Genomic DNA, 20,118 nt, shown 5'->3' on the forward strand with positions numbered 1-20,118 from the left:
TCCCCCACCCACTTCCCTCAGCCAGGAAGGAGAAAAGGGTCGTGCCTTCGAACCTACCTGGAGGGTATCTTGCGCGCTGAATGGTGGGGCTGGGGGTCTCTCCAGCGGAGGCTGAGAGTGTAGGAGGAGCGGACGTCCGGCGAGGCGAAGCGCCGGCAGTGCTGCCCGGCACCGCTAAGGGTCCAGGCTCAGGACCCGGGCTTGCCGGGCTGCGTTCTTCCGCAGTGGGCTCTACAGGCACGGTGAGAGAGGACATAGGTCACAGTGAGACCAGGATAGGTCACTACGGCCCGGGCTGGGCGCATTGAGGACTGGGGGAATTGGTTGGCAACCTCTAGAAATGCTACATTAATTACAAAGAATTATCATAAAATTAAGGGTGATGAATGGTACAAGAGTCCGCCCGGGCAAGAAGCATCACACGGCCTCGGGGAAGTCGAGGAAAGGTCGTAGGAACCCACTGCGCCTACCACCGTTTTGTGGCACCAGAACCGAGGCTAAAAAAAAACCGCGCAGCCTGTTATCGCCCAGAAATTGATCTCTCTGCCCCCACAATTGATTCCGAGCTTACGAAGTCAGGAAAACCAAAGAAAGCAGAACACTTGAGGAACGAGCTCCGCCCGAATACGGGGGGGTCAGTGAGTGTTCACCAGCGGAAAAAAGCCATTTTCCAGCTCCGCCCGCCCCCACCCCTCAAATACAAATTTTACACGTTGCATAGGAAATGCACAAGGTCCGGAACGAATGCATGAATGCCCCGAGGAATTAAGAAAGTCTGCGCTTTTCATTCTAAATGCTAATGGAGCTTCGCTTCTATTAGCCGCGAGTTTCGAGGGCCAGGGGTCAAGCAAACAAAAGGGCACAGCGAAGAGAAGGCTGGCGCTGGAAGCAAGGGGACGAAGCGGACGGCGTTAGCGGCTGATGGGACGAGCGGAGGCAGGTCCTCTGCACCCAGAGGGAGGTGTCTTCGAGGGTGGGCGGCTTGGAGTCTCCTAGCCACCCAGCGGCCTAGCGGGGGCACATTCCTGAGGGCGCCGAGCGCGGATCGGGGACCAGCGTCTCAGCGCACAGCCTCAGCGAAACTTTGTAGCTGAAAGCGCAGCTCAGCAGGCCTCAGGGAAGGAACTGGGTGCCCCAAACTCCGGCCTATAGCGCCCCCTTTGCCCGGGGTGGGCGCAGCTCGAAGAGTGGGAACATGGACCGAAAAACCCCAAATCAAACTAAGCCAAAAACCTCCGAGGTGCGCGGGGCCACGAGGGTCGTCTCCTGGCGCCCCTGAGCCCGGGGCTTGCCTGCAGGAAGAGAGAAAGGGACTGGGGGCCCCCAGGTCCAGGAAACCCTCGACAGCCAGGAAATGGGGGATTCCCTTGCCACCCCCAGCCCCAGCTGGAGCTGCTCCGACGGAAAGCTTGCGCTCGAGGTAGCGCGGGTAGAAGCGGATCTTCCCACGGCTGTAGCATGTGCTTCCCGTCTCCCCGCATCTTCAATGGGGGTCTCCAGCAATCCCCCACCCGCCCCTTCAGTGGGTGCCCGCATTCCCGTCCCGCATTCCCTGAGGGCCTTTCAAGCGAAGTCGTTCTCTGAGAGGCGGCCTCTGAACTCGGGTGGGCGGGGACCGCCTCTCCCCAACGAAGGAGTTCCCCTCAAGAGCCCAGCGTTCGCGGGAGGGACCCACACAGTCTTTCCTCCAGCCCAGCCCAGCGCCCCGCCGCTCTCTCCGCCCCACAAACGGCCGGTTACCTAGGCAAAGCCTCAGTGCCTGGAAACACGTTCCGCCGCTCCGGCTTGCGGCCGCCGGGGCCGGGAGCACAGAGCCTTGGGGTTGTAAATTAGGAAGAAATAACTACCCCTGTCAAAGCCCCTTTCTTTCTCGTGGGCAGACGAAAGGAACACCCCCGTGTTCCCCTCCCCGTGGTGAAGTGTGTGGAGGAAACCGTGAAACGCACCATTGTGACCGGGGCTCCTCTGCGGAGTTTCCAACCCTGGGGAGCGGGGGCGGAGGTTGGGCGGGGGCAAGAGGAGCGAAGGAGAGACTGACAGAAAGGGAAAGACTGAGATTCTCAGAAAGACCGAGCGAGACGAGACAAACCGCGGGGAAGAATTTCTGTGAGCGCACGGTCCCAGGGAACGGGGTAGATGGGTGCCGGGGGTGGGGGGCAGAGCGGACGTGGAGGTTACTGTGGCCTAAGGAGTCTTTGATACTAACTCTGCGAGCATCTTGTTCAGCGAAAATAACTCGAATAAAGTAACTTCATTCATTGTGCCCATTAGCCACGTTGGGCAGCTTTTTCTTTCCCTAACTTGATTCTACAAAATATTTCCCGGTCGTGGGAAAAGGAGATCCGGCAATGGACTCGCGATGGAATGACTGACGGCTCCCTGCACTTCTCTCCCGGCACCACAAGGCCCTGGGATCACAGCCCGACATTTCTGATTACTAACTCCTCGCAGCTCTTCCCTCTGGAGAATCCGGACGCATAAATAAATAAAAGCCAATCTCCAAGAACGTTTTTGGAAATCAAGGGACAAATGCGTTCTTCCTCGCCACTGCCCCGAGGCTTCCAACAGGTTGGAGAGGTGCCTTTGTAAGTCAGTCTCCGCAGGCTGCGCTTGCATGACCGCTCTCGTCTCACCACCGAGAACTTTCATTTCTACTAAGAGTAAAACACTCGGAGCAACTTCTCCAAAAGCGCGAATTCTGTCAGTGAAAAAGCATGTTTTTCCCACACCGAGCCAACGTCCAGAGGAGAGGGACACCGTCCCCACACGTGTCAGTGCGCGGGAGTCGCCAATTACACCCGATTTACCTCCTAAGGGAAAAGTGTAAACCGGCATGTCAGCGACGCCAGGCAGACGTGCCTAGTGGAACCCCAGGCTCATTTCAATACAATAAGCCACATTCCTACAATTACGCCCTCTTTCCTGAGGTCCTCCGAGTGCCTCTGCAAACTAGCCGCCGCTGCCTAGGCCCTTCCCTCCTAAGCTTCCTTCCAGAGAACCAGCTCGGTGCCACCATTAGGAACATTTACTTGGACCCACCAGAGCTCCTATTTTCAATCCTACTTAAAAGGCAGGAAAATTACTGCCGTTCATCACCGGAGCTGCAACTCCCTGCCGCTGCCGCTGCCGCCGCCGCCGCCGCCGAGAGCATCATTACCATGACAACTAGAGCCGAAATACCCTGAATTACATCGCTGGAGCCGCTATAGCACAAATCCCGGTCCTCCTCTTTGTTAGAGGCTTTTCGCCTCTTCGAGTGGGGGGAGGAATCCCACGAGCTCCAGAGATCCCCGCGGGCCCACTACATGGGAAAAGTTTCAGATCAGAACCTACGGGCCGCTGGGCTAGCAAAGCCGGAGCCAGGCGGCAAGGTCAGGGAAAGGAACCCCACACTCAAAGTTGTCAATTTCAGAAGCGACGCTTCCCAGCAAGCCAACTTTTTTAGCGAGTCCCCTTATTAACTGGGCGAATCTCATACGTACTTGAGTGCTGTGGCGGTTCCGTCTTTAGAGCGAGTTTCTAGAGAGCTGTCCCGAAATCTGCACTGGGGGGGAGTCACAGCTGCTGTCCCGGAAGGGCTGCGGTGTACAAGCCCAGCGGCTCCCGGAGGCGGTGAGCGGCTGGTGGGGGATGCTACGATCCCGACTCATGGGAGAGCACAGCCGAGAGGTTCCGCGGGCGTCCTGGCTCGGGCTGTGACCAGTGGGGATGATGCCGCCGCTGTTCCCACCTCCACAGCCACTGCCAGCACCGTCAGCGTTGCAAAGTGAGCCCGGGAGGGGCGTCCGGCTGCGGCGCCGCGCTGCACCGGCAAGGGCTCAGGGCAAGAGGGGTGTGAGCGCGCGGGAGAGCGAAGTGTGTGTGCGGAGCGTGTGTGCGCGCTTGTGTCTGTGTGTGCGAGTGAGGGAGCGGGTGTGAGCGCGTCTGTGTATGGGGAGCGGAGGAGGAGCAGGAGCTGGAGGGGTGGGGGGCGGGAGGCAGGAGACTCCGCTCTCCCGGCTGCGCGTTTGCTCGCTCTCTCGGCACGTCATTTATGCCACAGGAGCCCTAGCGGCCTCTCCATAGAGTGCCTGGAATGCGAGACGTCAATGTGACGCCATGGGACGCTACGTCACCCTCCTCCTCCCTCCCCTGGCCCAGCCGGTTCCGCGTGTGCGAGGGAGGGTGTGTGTGTTCGTGTGCGCGCGCGCGCGTTCCTCGGCCAGTCGCACGGCCGCACAATGGAAACTCCGCCGCACGGCCGACCCCGGCCTGGGGGCTTCTCGGACCCGCGGTGCCAGCCCTTTTGCACCGGAACCTCTCGCCAGGGCGTGCGTCTGTGGGAGGGTGCAGCGGCCTGCCCACGGGTCAGGCGGGACCGCCCAGCTGTCAGGCTCGGGTGGAGTAGAGTTGGAGGAGTGCTGCTGGCGCGCCTCCGAGGCTGCCCCGAGGCACGGAGCCAGGGCGAGGGGGTAAGGGAGAGGATAGCTCTTCCGAAAGGGAAGGCTCCGCCAGCCAGCTTCTGACCAGCTCCAGTGACCTGGCAGCCAGTGCAGAAGGCGTCTGGCACAAGCCCGAAGACGCCCTGAGATGCAGCTGCACTTTCCTCATGCAAAGGTTCTAAAGCTGTTTACGTCTCTCCGGTCCTCTGCGCCCAGGCTAATCCGCCCTCCCCGCATTATTTACTGGGTGCATGTTTCACACAGGGATGCAGATGGTTCCGGGGATGAGGTTTGATTTCTTTACACGTACGGCGTGGGTTTCTTAACTGGACACGTTATAACCCAGCGAAGTGCACATCCATCATGCACACGCGCGCTGCAGCAGAAACTACTCAATGTGTATAAAACAAACACACACGTGTTGAACAGCTGAGTGGGTCTGCCTATTGCAAATCATTCCTCCTCCCCAGCACCGGGTCAGAAATGGAACTCTCAACTAGCACTTTCACTTTTTGATGGTTGTAGATGCCCTCCGCCCACATCTCCCAAATTAAACATTTCGAAATCAATCAACAGGATTTATTAGTCAGTCCCTCGCTAGGGGATTTGCTTTGGTCTCCTGGGACACATTTGTCATGAAATGGTGTGCCGAAAGCCTGGGTGACTGTATGAGGGAGAGCAATTTCTTCCTGGAAATGATAAATTTAAGTGTAAATTTCTTGATGAAAACAAAATTTATCAGAGTTAAAGACCCCTAGTCCCAAAGGTTGCTGCTGAGTGAACGCAGTCTCTTTCAGAAATGAATTTTTGGACAGGAGAAAATATTTGAGTGAAACAATGCAGATAAGAGTGGTCCCCATGTGGTCCGCTTGAATCACAAATACCGTTTTATATGTTTGACCTGTCCCAATTTGTGTGTGTGTGGCGGGGGCGTGGGGGGGCTGCGCCGAGGAGAGATACAGGATTCCTTTGTAGACAGCACACATTTCAGAATCGAAGAAGGTTCGAGCTAGGACCAGAAACTTGAAAACAGACTACATATAGGTAAATATGGCATGTATATCTTTCTTCGCCTCCACTTCCAATTCAGACAGGGTGGTGCGGAGAGGATCGTGGGAGGATGCCCCGAAACTTGACCCAGCGGAGAGCAACCGAGTCTTTGCACTGCGACGGGTTCCAATCCAGCCTCGGAAGGAAGGAGGGCGCTGCTACATTGTATCCATTCAAAGGCTTGATGGGGGGAGCAGGACCTGGAGCCGCGCGGCGCTGACGCACGCGAGGCGCGTGATTGACGCAGGCGATGTTACTAAATTCGGCGGTTGGCCGGGACCCGCCGCCGGCGCGCGCCGCAGATAGCGGAGTAGGTTCCCCTTGGTCACCCCCGCCCCTTCTCCATTCAACGCCGCGAGAGGCGGGGCAGGGCGCGCGCGGGGCGGAGCGGGGCGGGGCGGGGCGGGGCGGGGAGCGCGCGGCCGCGCCAGGATCCGGCCGAACCAAATATAGTCGGGCCTGGCTATTTTTAGCCGGGTCTCGGGCGCGAGCCCGCCGCGTGAGGGGGCGCCCTTACCCCGCCGGGAGTGCGGAGGGGGCGGGGGCGGAGTCGCCATCTTGGACTCGGTTCGACCCGGTCTGGTGACCGGCGACGCGGGGCCGGGCTCGGCGCCGGGGGTCGGGGTGAGTGGGTGCGAGCCGTGGGAGAGAGGGGGGCGCTGGCGGCTCTCCTCGTCCGGCGCGGGCTGTGAGGAGTGAGAAGGGCGAGGCGCGGGCGACAGCGGGGCGCGAGGCCCGTGCATGTGTGTGCGCGCGGAGGTGGGGAGACGGTGATCCCCGCCCGCCCTGCGGAAGGCCCGGCGGTCCTACCACGCGGCAGCTCGGCCAGCCCCGAGTCGCGTGGGGGCGGAGCTGCCCGCGGCCACCACTTCCTGAGTGCCGGGGATACCCTTCCCGGACGTCACGGAGGAGCCGAGGCGGCGGTGGCGGCCCGGGGCTCATCCTGCACTTGCATCACGGATGCAGCAGCAGCTGCTCTGCTCCTTTGTGGCTTTTTCCCCTGTTGAGTAACTGCTTTGTTAACTGAAAATACCATGACGGGCCAGTGTGATCACCAGCTCCAGATCTCAAAGAAAGTGAAGCTGTCAGGCAAGAAGAGGGAGACTCCCCCAGCCGGCTGCGATGGTATCTGGTGGGTGGATGTGTAGAGAAGCACTTGACAGTTTCCACGTATTACTTCTTGCCTAACTCTTCACCCCCAAGAAGATTTAAAAATACTTTTATTTCCATGCTGTAAAAATTTCATTTGTGTTCTGCACCTCCCTCACCCCCCTAATCCTCCTTCAATTAAAACTCTCATGCAGAACTGGAATCACTGTAAGCAGGAACCCTAAAATTAGGTACAGTTTTTAGGAAACATGACATCTTTCAATGAATTTATTCAATAAACTACATTTTCTAAATGTTAATATGTATGAAAGGTCCTTGCCCACTCAGGGTTGTTATAAAGCTGCTAAATTGTTCATATAAGTTGGGCTCCAGTGACCGTTTCATACCAGTATCCTTGTTTACCTAAATTTAAAACAAAACAAAACAAAAAAACTCTTCTCCCTGGCTGAGAACCTCCAAGTAAGGTTTTCTCTCTTTGAGTGGGTGTGTCTTCTGGACCTCTATCTTGGTTACTTCTGTGCATCCTCCTCCCTTCTCCCCTCCACCTTCCTTTACATCCTTTTCTGTTTTTTACATCCTTACTCCTTTACATCCATTCCTTCCTTTACATCCTTACTCCTTTACATCCTTTTCTTCCTATCAAGTGGCCAATATCTGTTCCTGGACTGCTCTGTTAGACTGAGGGCTGTTGTCTGACCTCCCGGAGCCAATCCACTGTTCCTGGCTCAGTGCTTCTCTGAGTAGGAAGGGGGACTGACTGCTGGAGAGGTCACTGAGTGGCAGCCGTTTAAAACTCAAATGGAAATTCATGGAAGCAGAGACACAGCTCTCTCGCAGACGGAGACACCATCCTCTGCTTAATCGTATGTCCCTAAACGTATGCTGTTCTTTAGGTGACCCAAACAGAATTAGTTTTTCTCGAGTCTTTTTTTTTTCGAATTAGTATCTACTAATTTAATTAATATAAAGCTCTATACCTTTTCAAAAGTCGGATTTATTAGAAACCAGGCATAATCTGTAAGGCACATGTAATGTGACTATTTCAGTAATCTCAATTTCCTTTTTAATATTTTATTAACTTTTTTATCTCTTCTTTTGGGAAATCAAATAAGACTACCTTAATCTGTGAAACGTTGAAAACTTTCTTGGCTCAGTCCTTTTTCTGTAACAGAAGAGAGACATTTATATGTCACTAGAAACACAAAGTTTCTGCTTTCATGATGCTTATAGCAGCCAGCCTGTTAAAGAACTATCTAAATTAACCGTTACAGATTCACTGGATAGTTACCTTTCATTTTGTTTTGGATTTGTAAGCCTAATGTGCCTGCAAGAAAGAACTATTTCTCTTAGAAAATAAAATACGAAATTTGGGGGAAACAATGTGTGATATAAAGCAATTGTTTTAAATTGCTTTAAATGCTCTTCTGATGAAGTAATGACGTATAATCTTGTTGCCTTTACTAATATATAAAGATGATGATTTCTTATTAATGCAAAGATTGGGTGAGGAATGGTGAAATAAAAATTCTAAGCCAGAAGTTGTTACCTAGGATGAAAACAGGAAAGAAAAGTAAAAAATTGTAAGTTCAAGTTTTCTGGAATCAATGTAGAAGTTCTATACTATATTTAAGGTACATATATAAAATTTAGTAACTTCAGCTGACATTGATTTATTTATACACGAGATGTACCTGGTTCAGTAACCTGCAATCATTATAGTAAGTTTCTATCTGACCTACATGCTTGCCATTCCTTATCAATTCCATCATTGCCAGATTAGTCTTCCTAAAATTTAGATTTTGTTATATAACTTTTGGCCTCAAAAGTCTTCAGCAGCTGGATATTTTCTCCAAAATCAAACCTAGAGCCTCTTTTATTTCCACAGAATTTTCCTGTCCTAGTCAAACTGGTGTTCTCACTGTTCTTCAAACGTCCTTTCAACCTCCCACATTTGTTCATAGTTTTCCTTTTTATGGCATCCCCTCCTTCCTCTTCTTCTCCACTAATTGAAATTTACTCTTCCTCTAAAACTAGCCCAAGAAGTGAACTCAGATTTACTTTACAAAGTCTTTCACAGAGTCTTTCACAAAGTTCTTATTTTTCTGCCTTCTTTTTGTGCTCTTGTGTCCATGGTCTATTCCCTTGTCAAACTGTAAGCTTCAAAAGCATACCCCACACATCTTTGAAATCCCTGTGGCACCTAAGAATGTTTGATATGGACAGTAAACGTCCATAAAATGTTGTCTCCTTTAATTTGAATACGAATAGAGAGAATAGCCATATTGTAAGTAACAAATTATATGGATTAGGGTTTTTTTTTTTTTTTTTGAGATGGAGTCTTGCTCTGTCACGCAGGCAGAAGTACAGTGGGACGATCTTTGCTCCCTGCAAACTACACCTCCCGGGTTCAAGTGATTCTCCTGCCTCAGCCACTGGAGTAGCTGGCATTACAGGTGCCTGACACCACCTGGCTAATTTTTGCATTTTTAGTAGAGATGGGGTTTTCACCATGTTGGCCAGGCTGGTCTCCAACTCCTGACCTCAAGTGATCTGCCCGCCTCTGCCTCCCAAAGTGCTAGGATTATAGGCATGTGCCACCATGCCTGGCTGGAATAGGGTATTTTGGGCACTAGTGGGCATATATAAGTTTATTCATTGGTTGCTTTCTTTACTTCAACTTGATACTCCAAATACAACATACTTTATCAAGGTGCCTGCCACAAGCCCACACAGCAGCGTGGTGATAACAAGAAAAATGGCAGTTTGGCTTGTATCTATTGTATCTGCGTAGGAAGATTTGCTATGATTTTTTTTTTCCTGATAGACTTTTGGTTTGACTCTAATTCTAACCTCTTTCGCCTCTATTTGTACTTTCTCTTATGCTGCTTTCTCTCACTTATGGACTAGATGCTGTAGTTTAGGAAATGTTGATATCAACTTCTTTTGGAAAAAAATTTTTAAGGTTTGGAAAATTGAGAACCATGACATTTTTGTATAACCAATTAAATATGAAAATTCTTGAATCTCTTATCTTTTCCAAAATATATTGAAATAGGTTTGCATGCTACTACATGCAGAAGCAAAATGAGCAAAACAATTTTGGATTACGATTTTTTAGAATTTTTAGATAGAAGCTCAATATGATTGAATATTAATATCAATGACTTAATATTAAAATTTACTTTAACAAGGAGAAAGTAACATAGTAGATCAGGAAAGGCTTTCTAATTGTAGAAAATTTTAGGAAAAGTAGAAACCTGAGATGGAAAGATTACTTAATAGTATAAGTGCCAATAATACTTTAAAATCTTATTAAATAATGTCTTTTCATCCATTAGAAATGATAAGAGTCAGGACAGGCTTGCAGTCTGGTTAAAAAGATAGTTTATTTCTTAGTCATGTTTTCCTCAATCATTGGTAAACTCTGGAAGACCTCAATAATCTGTGGGAGAAAAGTTATTACTCATGTGTGATAAACCAATTCAGGATATTATTTATGCCTGTGAAACAAGATCTGCCTTTTAACTAGAGTTGATGGATGAAGTAAATACCTCTTTCCAAATATAACTGCATAACCCTTTCCCATCGTTTCAACTCTAAAAAAAACCAAAAAGATTGCCTCACATACAAATTCAGTTCCTTCAGCATATTCTCCAACAGTGAGATGCTATATATCACAAAAAGCATCAGACTGCTTCTCAGAGGCCTGGGTCTGGCTTTGCTGCCATGAAGGTGCCCAGCCTTGGGTAAGTTCATCTTTTCGGGGGGCCTAAATATTATTTGTAAAATGATAGTGTTGGGCTCACTTTATGATCTTTAAGGAAATTTCAAGTTCTAAAGTTGAATGGTTTTTTAGACACGTTAAATATTGTGAATCATGAGTCAGCTGTGCCCTGGTCTCCTAAAGTGATTGCTATGGCCAGGAGACTTATGAACTGTCTTGTATACAACACATGTGCTTTTAGTAGTAATGTTATATTAAACTGCTTTGGCCTGCATGGTAATGAACTATAGCCACTGAGTGGGATCTTGGTGGCCTGAGAGAGTTAATGCTGCCAGCATCACAGCCTTCTGTCCATGAAGTAGAAACGAGCAGAAACCTGGATAGTCCAAAAGTCATTTTATATTTAGCTTTGGAGTTTGTTTTTGTGCCTTCATTTGAATATGGATGAGTCACAAATTGACTTCATACAAATTAGCAAACTTTCATTGGAATGGATTCTGTTGTTTGCTCCTCTTCAGTTCCTTTCTGATCCTCACTGCATGCAAAGCACAAAAAGTGTAGCAGTGGAGGCAGAACTGTCCTTTTTCTGCTTCTTCCTAGAAAAGGCTTGATGATGGTGGGGTTGCAAGTCTACCTCTCCCTTCGGAGTGTAAATAAATAGTGAAATAGTGAGAAGGCAGGTCACAAGGAAAGTACCAAATATGTGTTAGGTTGAAAAAAAAATTGGCAAAACAACCAGGATGAATACAGTAGGCTGTATTTGCAAACTTGTTAGGTTTGTGGATGGATAGACCTTTATAAATAAATAAGAGCTGACTTTGTAGGCATTGGGAGGTATCTGAATTTTAACAGATTACAGGTTGAGGTATGATTTTAGTTAGGTTTAGATAGTAAAAACATGGTTTATCTATTTTTTAAATGCCTATTCTACATATTTAGCTATCTGGTTTCCTCTTTAGAGCATGTAATTAGTAACTGATTCTGATTTTTTTTTTACCACAATACATTTTCCAGTATTTATTCTGCATGTTTATAGTTCACTACTGGAAAAATTCTTCCCTGACATCTGTTCTGAATTAGTTCCCTTTTCCAGTTATGTTTTCCTGTTTTATCAATTGTGGTGAGGAGAATAGAAAGCCATATTTTAAAGATTTCTGCTACTTAAGTTTAGTAAAATTGAAATAAACTACGTAACTTTTTCTAAATTCTGGAAATTTGCATTTAAATTACTGGTTTCATTTTTTAAAACAATAGCATAAACTGGACAAAATTTGAGATCCAATTACCGTAGTCTTTCATAGTTGTCAAATTGACTTTTCTATAGTTAAAATTTTTTTTTGAGAACAGCTTCTGTTGTCTCAATGTCTTTAAAAACGTCTTTTTGTTTCAATTATCTTGGATCTATGTATTCTTTGGGATGAATCTTCTTTGGGATGAACTTACTGAGTACTTAGCAGTTCTTGGCATGCTAAGAGTAGGTGTTAAGAGGAAGAGTGGTGCTCCATAAACATTTGATGAATGAATGAAAGCAGTTTGCAGGAAGCTTTATCCAAAATATTCTATTTTCTTTATTTTAACCAGCCTCTCGGCCTTAGAACTTTTCTGGGATAGTTTCACTCAGGGGTTAGGCATAAGAGAGGAGCAGAGAAGGCATAAGAGAGGAGCATACATCATTGTGCTGCTGCTCCTGCACTACCCTCTTCCACCGTTGCACTGAGTCTACAGACACTTCTGGTTGCCCAGATTGAGGGAGGTACCCCTGAGTTATAGCACTCTGGGACATTTGTATTTGAACTGAGAACCGGTTCAGGTGTCCTAAGGAATTGTTATGCCTTACCTTTTGACCCCAGGTACCCCCAGGAATTAATCTCTGGCTTATCTCTTTATTTTGATATGCCACTTTGGCTGCGATACTTTCACAAGATTGTGTTCTTTTCTCTTTTCTTCACTGTCTCTGCCTGGGCGGCATATATAACCTGTTCATCAGTGAGTTCCTCAACTCTGATTTCCAACTGTAATCCTCACTTTGCTTTCCAGTTCTAGATGTTACTATTCAAGGCCTCCAAGTGCATAGTTACTTGTCTACTATCTATCACCCATAGACTGAGAGGCTCACATGTAGGGTATTAACTAGGAACTCAACTTATATCTACTTAACATATTTAAACATTTTAAGATTTAATTTTTGAAAAGATAATACATTTACATGATTCAAATGACAAAGCATTTAGAAATGAGAAGTTTACTTTCCACTCCTGTCCCCTACTAAATGACCCTCCTTCCAGAGTTGTTGTTGTTGTTGTTGTTGTTTTTGAGACAGAGTCCCTCCCTGTTGCCCAGGCTGGAGTGCAGTGGTGCGATCTTGCCTTACTGCAACCTCTGCCTCCTGGATTCAAGAGATTCTCCCGCTTCAGCCACCCGAGTAGCTGGGAGCTGAGACTACAGGTGCAAGCCACCAGACTTGGCTAATTTTTGTATTTTTAGTAGAGATGGGGTTTTACCATGTTGGCCAGGGTGGTCTGAAACTCCTGACTTCTAGCAATCTGCCTGCCTCAGCCTCCCAAAGTGCCGACATCCTTCCAGAGTTTTTTAATGCATTTCCAAGACTGTACAAATATAAATTCTGTTTCCCTTTCCTTTTTTATACACATGGAAGCTTACACGTATTGTTCTGCCTTTTTCACTTAATAGTGTATCTTGGAGTTCTTTCCATAACAGTGGAAAAATATCTGAGATATATCTGAGATATATTTCATTTATAATCTATCTTGGAGGTCTCTTCATGTCATTGTGTGAATATATCATTATTTAGCTAGCCCCATATTGATGGACATTTGGGAAGTTTTCAATCTTTTTGCTGTTTCAAGTAATGCTACAATAAATACTTTTGTTATATAGATTACTTTATACTTGTGCAAATATATTTGTAGGATAAATTCCTAGAAATTGAGGGATACAAATTACAAGTAATGTTACAATAAATACTTTTGTTATATAGATTATTTTATACTTGTGCAAATATATTTGTAGGGCAAATTCCTAGAAATTGAATTACTGGGCCAAAGGGTATATATCATAGTAGTTTGATAGGTACTACCAAATTACTCTCCATAGAGGTTGTACAGTTTACACTTCACTAGAAATATAGGCAAGTGCCTGATTACTCGTATTCTTGCCAACAATATGTTATTTAACCTTAGGTTTTTTCCAGTCTGGTCGGTGAAAATGTTATCGTAGTGTAACTTTAATTTCTTTCTCTCATGAGTAAGTTTGAACATCTTTTTCATATGCTTAAGAGCCATTTATATTTCCTTTTGGTGAAGTGTCTCTTATATCCTTTGCCTATTTTGGGAGGTGGGGGTGGTTTAAAAATCACTTTGTAGTTGCTGTTTATAATATGGAGATTTGCCCTTTGTTATATGAGTTGCAGCATATTTCCCCGTAGTTTGTCATTTGTCTTTCAACTTTGCTTATGATGTTTTTGCTATGTAGATTTTTTAAAAAATGTACTTGAATTTGTCAGTCTTTTATGACTTCTAGATTTAGTCATAGTTAGAAAAATCTATACTACTCCAAGGTTATGAAAGAATTCCCTCATGTTGGCTTTTACTACTTTCATGGTTTCTATTTTACATTTAAATTTTTGATCTATTTTTCCTGGTGTATGGTATGAGAGGTAGGTCCAACTTTATTTTTTTCCAAATGGCTACGCAGTTGTCTCAACACCATTTGTGAATAGTCTACCTCTACGCTGTTTTGCTTCTTACTCAAAACAAGACTGATTCATCTCCTTTTTTTTTTCACACCTACTCTGCTGTGACTGAATATGAATACAATTCTCTGCTTTCCTTCCTGTGGAACACCTTCTTCAGTGGCAGAGATGTCTTTCTCCCTGCTGCCTCCCTGCTTTCCTCAGCAACACCGCACGCAGCCTGGCAGCCAGTTAATGTTGGAATGAATACGGGGTACTCAGAAGCTCTCCAGGATTTTTCATTGAGCAATAACTGGTTAAAAAGAAATCCTAACTGTAATCAGGTTCCTTAGAAGACTGTTTAAACTGGAGATGTCTTCGGGCTCTCTCTAGTCATGGTGATCAGTTATTCTAGAAGCTAAAGGTGTACTACCTGGGTCCTTTACTCTAGAGGCAGTCCAATTTGAGTTGCTTCGCTCCATGCAAATTGCTCTCATCTGCTACCTCTGCTTTGTCTGGCAGCATGGGATATTACCTTCTGTAATTTGAGATGGGAACCATAAAATGCCAACAAGGTGGTGTTGGATTCCCCATGATGCAATGGCCAGCTCCAGAACCTCATTTACTTGGAAAGTGAGGCTGTGGATAAATGATTTTGGAAACATTCTTTCTCAGTTTGAACCCCAAGCAGATGTTGTTTCATCTGTGGAACCTAGGGAAAACCCTAGCTTTGTTCTACTAGGTGAGAGTGTCCAAGCAGGCAGATGAAACTGAATTTACTTGATACCTTTCCTTACTAGCATTCTCTAAGCTATTTGGGCTAGTTTTATAGCTACCTGATAAAAGACATCCTTCCACTTTGAACCATTGCCCTAGGCTATCTTTCCTTTCTAAACTTGTCCAGGCCATCTTGCCTGTTCTTTATTATTGAGGCTTACCTTTTGATCCTGTTTCTTATCTCTGCCTTCAGACTTGCCCCCTGATGCTGGTAGTACCCTCTTTGTCCAGTACCAATTTGACTTAAAAGTTATTTTGGCCAAAAGCAATTTGGTCAAGTACAATTTAGCTGAAAGCAAGCTGGTTAACTGATTTGTTGTAATCAGCTATTAATTGAAACAATGATTTCGTCAAAACAATGAGTTGGTCAAAATGAATATCCTGTTAATAGTTTTTGAGTAGTGGTAATTTCAGTGTAAAATGATGAGATACTTTTGGTCCATTTTCTAGGGACTTTTCCAGTATTTTTCTTTTACAGTTCAAGTTAACTTTCTGCTATGGCAGCATTTTATTGCTTGTGATTTCAAAAAGTTAAAGCAACCTAGCTACCCAGTAATAGGAGAATAGTTGGACAAGAGTAATCTTAACTAAAAGGCAATAAGAGGTTAATTGGAACAAACAAAACACCCAGTGATAAGATAAAAACATGTTTCCTGTATTATTCTTCTTTTCCCCTCATAAAAAAGGCGGTGCATATGCAGTACAGGACATTCAGAAAAATGTAGATAAAGAATAGAAGGAAAAAAGAAAAAAGCTATAAATTAATTCACCCAGGAATAACCACTGTTGTCCTTCCCTATCCTTCTAAGTGCATTTGATACACATAAACTCTACCTACAGTTTATAATTTGCCATAATTTATTTAAGCATTCTCCAGTTATTGGTTAGTCACTTTTGTTCAGAATCAGATTTTGGTTCCTTTGTGCAACTGTGGGCCAGTCTACCTTTAGCTGGGAATAGATTGCGTTTCTCTTTTCCCTTCTGTCCCTCAATCCTGCCTAGGCCTGCATCCAGCCTGGGCTCTCAAGGCCCCCCTGCCTGCTTTAAGTGAGACACTTTGTAAATGAAACCATTCTGCCAAGCCTTTCTATGGTTACTAAAGAGGCTTGGTTCCAGAATTCCTGTGGAACTCTCTGGTTATATATAAAAATTTTTTTGGAGTTCATGCTTGATATATGTTATATGTATATATATGCAAATTAGATAGGGAGAGTGAAGAGATGGGAGGGATTATATTGGGTCTCCATTAAAATAAGAATAAAGAGGCACTGCAGCAGAGAACTCCATTATCAGTGGAGGGAAATTAGGAGATTTTCTCTGAAACAGAGTTGGCAAATATGTGCTATGTGTTGTGCCTGAACTTGAGTCATGGTAGACTCACTAATCAGTCATGGCAGTATTTCTCACTAGATCCAGACTCAGCTTTAAGTCTTTCTCCAGGTTGGGTTCTAGGTGGCTGTATCCACTGTAGTTGCTGTGGGAGACAAATGAATTACTACTCTTGCTTCTAAGATGTTACATTAAAGTTATTTATTTATTTATTTTTACAGTGGATTGACCAAGAAAGTTTTTGTTTGTTTGTTTGTTTGTTTTTCTTTGAGACAAGGTCTCAATCTGTTGTTGAGGCTGGAGAGCAGTGGCAAGACCATGGCTCATTGCATCCTTGACCTCCCGGCTCAAGCGATCCTACCGGCTTCAGGTAGCTGGGACTACAGGTATATGCCACCACACTGGGCTAATTTTTTTTTTTATTGTAGAGACAGGGGTTTCCCTATGTTGTCCAGGCTGGTCTCAAACTCCTGGGCTCAAGGGATCCTCCTACCTTGGCCTCCTAAAGTGCTGGGGTTATAGGTGTGAGCCACCATGCCTGGCCTGACTGAGAAAGTTTTAATAAAATGTTTTCTATCTGATAGATAAGTTCATGTTGAAAAATACCGGATGTGAGCAAAGAGTAATTATCTGGATCTCAGGCAAAGCACATGCCTTGTAGTTAAGATCATGGAAGCAGCATAATCACATTATAGATTTGTAATGGAGTGAAAACAATGTCATAATAATACTCATCAGTATAAATTGCCCATGGTATGGTCATGGTGTTTGACTCCCCAGTATTCATCCCACCACAGGTGATTAGTCTAAGCAGTCATGGTTAATCCCATTTCCCTTGCCAGTGAAGAGTTAGGAATGGCCTGTAACCTATTCTGGCCAATGAGATATGAAGGAAAAGTCTACAGAGGGCCTGAGTGCTTCTGGGAAAGGATTTATTGATTCTAAACAGAGAGAAAAGAAAGAGATGATGCATCGTCTCCCTGTGATTTTATGTTTGAGTATGGTAGCTAGAACTGCTCTATCCTTCTTGGGACCATGAGGGAAACTAGCTTTGGGGGGTGCAGCTGATCTAGATGATGACAGAACAGAGATGGAAGAAACCTGAGCCCTTGATGACCTTCCTGAATTGCTGATTGTATTGTACTTGGTCTGCCTTACTTCTGAACTTCCAGTTCTGTGAGATAATATAGTTCCTCATTGTGTAAGTAGGCATGATCTGCGAATTTGTCATTTGCAGCCAGAAACCTCCTGATGTTATACCCACTTTGTCCCAAGCAGATTCACGTCAGGTGGATTTGATATTATTTGGATAGGTTTCTTTATGTTGGGGCTCTTCCCTCCCCATGTCTTCTGCCTTCGTAAAGTGGATGCAGATTCTAACTGGCCAGGTCTTGTCTCTATCTTTTCTAAGGGGCTCTGCCTTAGACCAGGGATCTTCATAGGAAGCAGCAAGGAATCAAACAACACTCATTATCTCTTCCGGAGTCTTTTGGGTTGTTTGAGTATCTGGTGGTGTGACTGCTACCATTTGTTGTTCATTCCTTCTTTTTCTGATTCTGATTTCTTGCTTAGGTCTTGGTCCTCACTTTTGTATATTTTGTGTCTCATGCCTGACCTAAAGATTGTTTGATAGATTTATTTTCTTCTCTTCTGCAACTCTTTCCCCTTATCTCCTTCATCCACTCCTTCCTCACCTTGTGACTTTATTTTTTGGTCAGTGGAGACTATTCTGAGCAGATGTGGTATATGTTATTTGTCAGGAACAATAGTGAGTTACATGAGTAATCATAACATCTATTTGCTCTAGACGGGTGGAGTAAAAAGTAAGAGTAGTTCAGCCCTTGGTCTTCTCATCTAGTACCTTTCACTCATGGCATAGAATAATAGAACTGGAAATGGTCTAGGAGTCAGAGCATTTGAGTCTTCATTATGGCCTAGCCATTTGCTACCTGAAATTTTGGGCAAGTCTCTTAAGTATATTTTTTTCCTTAAAGTTTGTTGCTATTGTCTGTCTAATTTTTAAAATAGTAGTATAGTGATTCAAATGAAATAATGAACCTGGCAAATGAGAAAAATCTTTTTTTAAAAAAACACTCAAACTTGGTTGGATTTTCTGTTTATTTTCAGTGAACTAATGTCAAAGTGTCTAAATTGTATAGTTTGTTAGTCTCTGTAGAAAGGCAACGGAGTATGATATGGGGCATAATAGTACAAGTAATTAGGGATTGAAATTTATATTTTAGTGTTAACTAGGCCTGAAAAAAAGAAAAAGGCCACACGATATTAAAAATAAAGGTCAGGATGTTGATCTTGAGGCTTACTTCTAGTTCAACCAGAAATTCTGGTCAGCCGAATTAGGGGGAAAGAGAAACCAATAGAAGAAACACCCCCCTCTAGTGGCGAGGGGCCAGATTCTGCACTTGGTTGCTAAGATGGATGAGGGGAATGGATGACTTCTTAGGATGTTTTTTGTTTCTTAAGAATTCTGAGATTGTAGAGTTAGACTACTTAAGGGAGATCTTAGTTCAGGCTTTACTTGTCAGGAAACTTAACACATTTCTCAGGATAACTAGTATCTTGTCAGTCTCATGTGAAATTGGTTAAAAAATGTAGAGGCTACTGTTGTTGGAAGAGGTTCACAGTTTACTTTTATGTAGGCCACATGGAGATCATGAAAATTAGGAGACATTTGTTGCTAAACTTCTTAATGGGTCTGAGATGATATATTAGGTACCTTTATAATCCCATTCACGGGGATAAATATTTAAAGTTGTGGGTTATGCCATAGAGTAGTATTAATCTATGTTTATACAAAATAGTGGCTGTGGATTTCCTAAGTTTTCATTTGAAATTTTTACTGGTGATCCTGAGAACCAAATGTTTAACTTGCATCTTGGGAATGATTTAATTGCTACCTGTGGAAAGGCAGTGAAGTTAAGTATATTAAAATAACATCACCCATACTTTAGTGACTCAGGAGGAGCACCTAACGCTTTTTTTTTTTTTTTTTTTTTAGACAAGGCCTGACTCTATTGCCCAGGTTGGAGTGCCATGGTGCAGTTTTGGTTCACTGCAGCCTTGACCTCCTGGGCTCAAGCAGTCCTCCCACTTCACCCTCCTGAGTAGCTGGGACTACAGGTGTGCACCACCACACCAGGCTAATTTTATTCATTTTTTGTAGAGATGAGGTCTCCCTGTGTTGCTCAGGCTGGTCTTGAACTCCTGGGCTCAAGGGATCCTCCTACCTTGGCCTCTCAAAGTGTTAGGATTACAGGCATTAGCCACTGCACCTGGTGCACCTAATGCATTCTTGAAGGATGTTTCATCTTAAGGATATAAATCGTTAATGATAATGATTGTAAGTGATTGTTACATTTGCAAATCTCAAAGTCCGTTGAAGTTTTTACTGTTTCAACTTCTGTTTGGGAAAGATTATTTTGTATTTGTTTAAAGATTTCTGAAGAGGCAAAATTTCAGAGAATAATATTTTTATGATACTCTGTTAGATCTAAGTAAGATTGGAATGCCATTCAAATTCATTGTAGAAAAGAATGCTTAAAAGGCATAAGAAAATAAATTATTATTTTATTTTATTTTATTTTATTTTATTATTATACTTTAAGTTTTAGGGTACATGTGCACAATGTGCAGGTTTGTTACATATGTATACATGTGCCATGTTGGTGTGCTGCACCCATTAACTCGTCATTTAGCATTAGGTGTATCTCCTAATGCTATACCTCCCCCCTCCCCCCACCCCACAACAGTCCCCAGAGTGTGATGTTCCCCTTCCTGTGTCCATGTGTTCTCATTGTTCAATTCCCACCTATGAGTGAGAACATGCGGTGTTTGGTTTTTTGTCCTTGCGATAGTTTACTGAGAATGATGATTTCCAGTTTCATCCATGTCCCTACAAAGGACATGAACTCATCCTTTTTTATGGCTGCATAGTATTCCATGGTGTATATGTGCCACATTTTCTTAATTCAGTCTATCGTTGGACATTTGGATTGGTT

The 20,118-nt window shown here is 44.8% G+C and overlaps 2 protein-coding genes across 5 annotated transcripts in view; one reads left to right on the forward strand and one right to left on the reverse strand.

Annotated features, from left to right (window-relative positions):
- Positions 1–4,016, reverse strand: part of NR4A3 (nuclear receptor subfamily 4 group A member 3) — a 43,996-nt gene extending 39,980 nt beyond the window's left edge. For 2 of the 3 annotated variants that reach the window (XM_055271677.2, XM_055271676.2), the window contains exon 1: positions 58–271. In XM_055271677.2, the coding sequence (XP_055127652.1) occupies positions 58–256 (199 nt within the window). In that variant the 5' untranslated portion in view covers positions 257–271. Of the gene's footprint in view, positions 1–57; positions 272–3,482 lie in introns of those variants that run through there. The other variant, XM_055271678.2, reaches the window with a different exon arrangement.
- The window catches only part of LOC134736184 (uncharacterized), a 386,711-nt gene that overhangs the window by 80,929 nt on the left and 285,664 nt on the right, over positions 1–20,118 (forward strand). The window lies entirely within an intron of this gene.

This window comes from Symphalangus syndactylus, chromosome 3 (genome assembly GCF_028878055.3).
Source record: "Symphalangus syndactylus isolate Jambi chromosome 3, NHGRI_mSymSyn1-v2.1_pri, whole genome shotgun sequence".
In the NCBI taxonomy this organism is placed as follows: Eukaryota; Metazoa; Chordata; class Mammalia; order Primates; family Hylobatidae; genus Symphalangus; species Symphalangus syndactylus.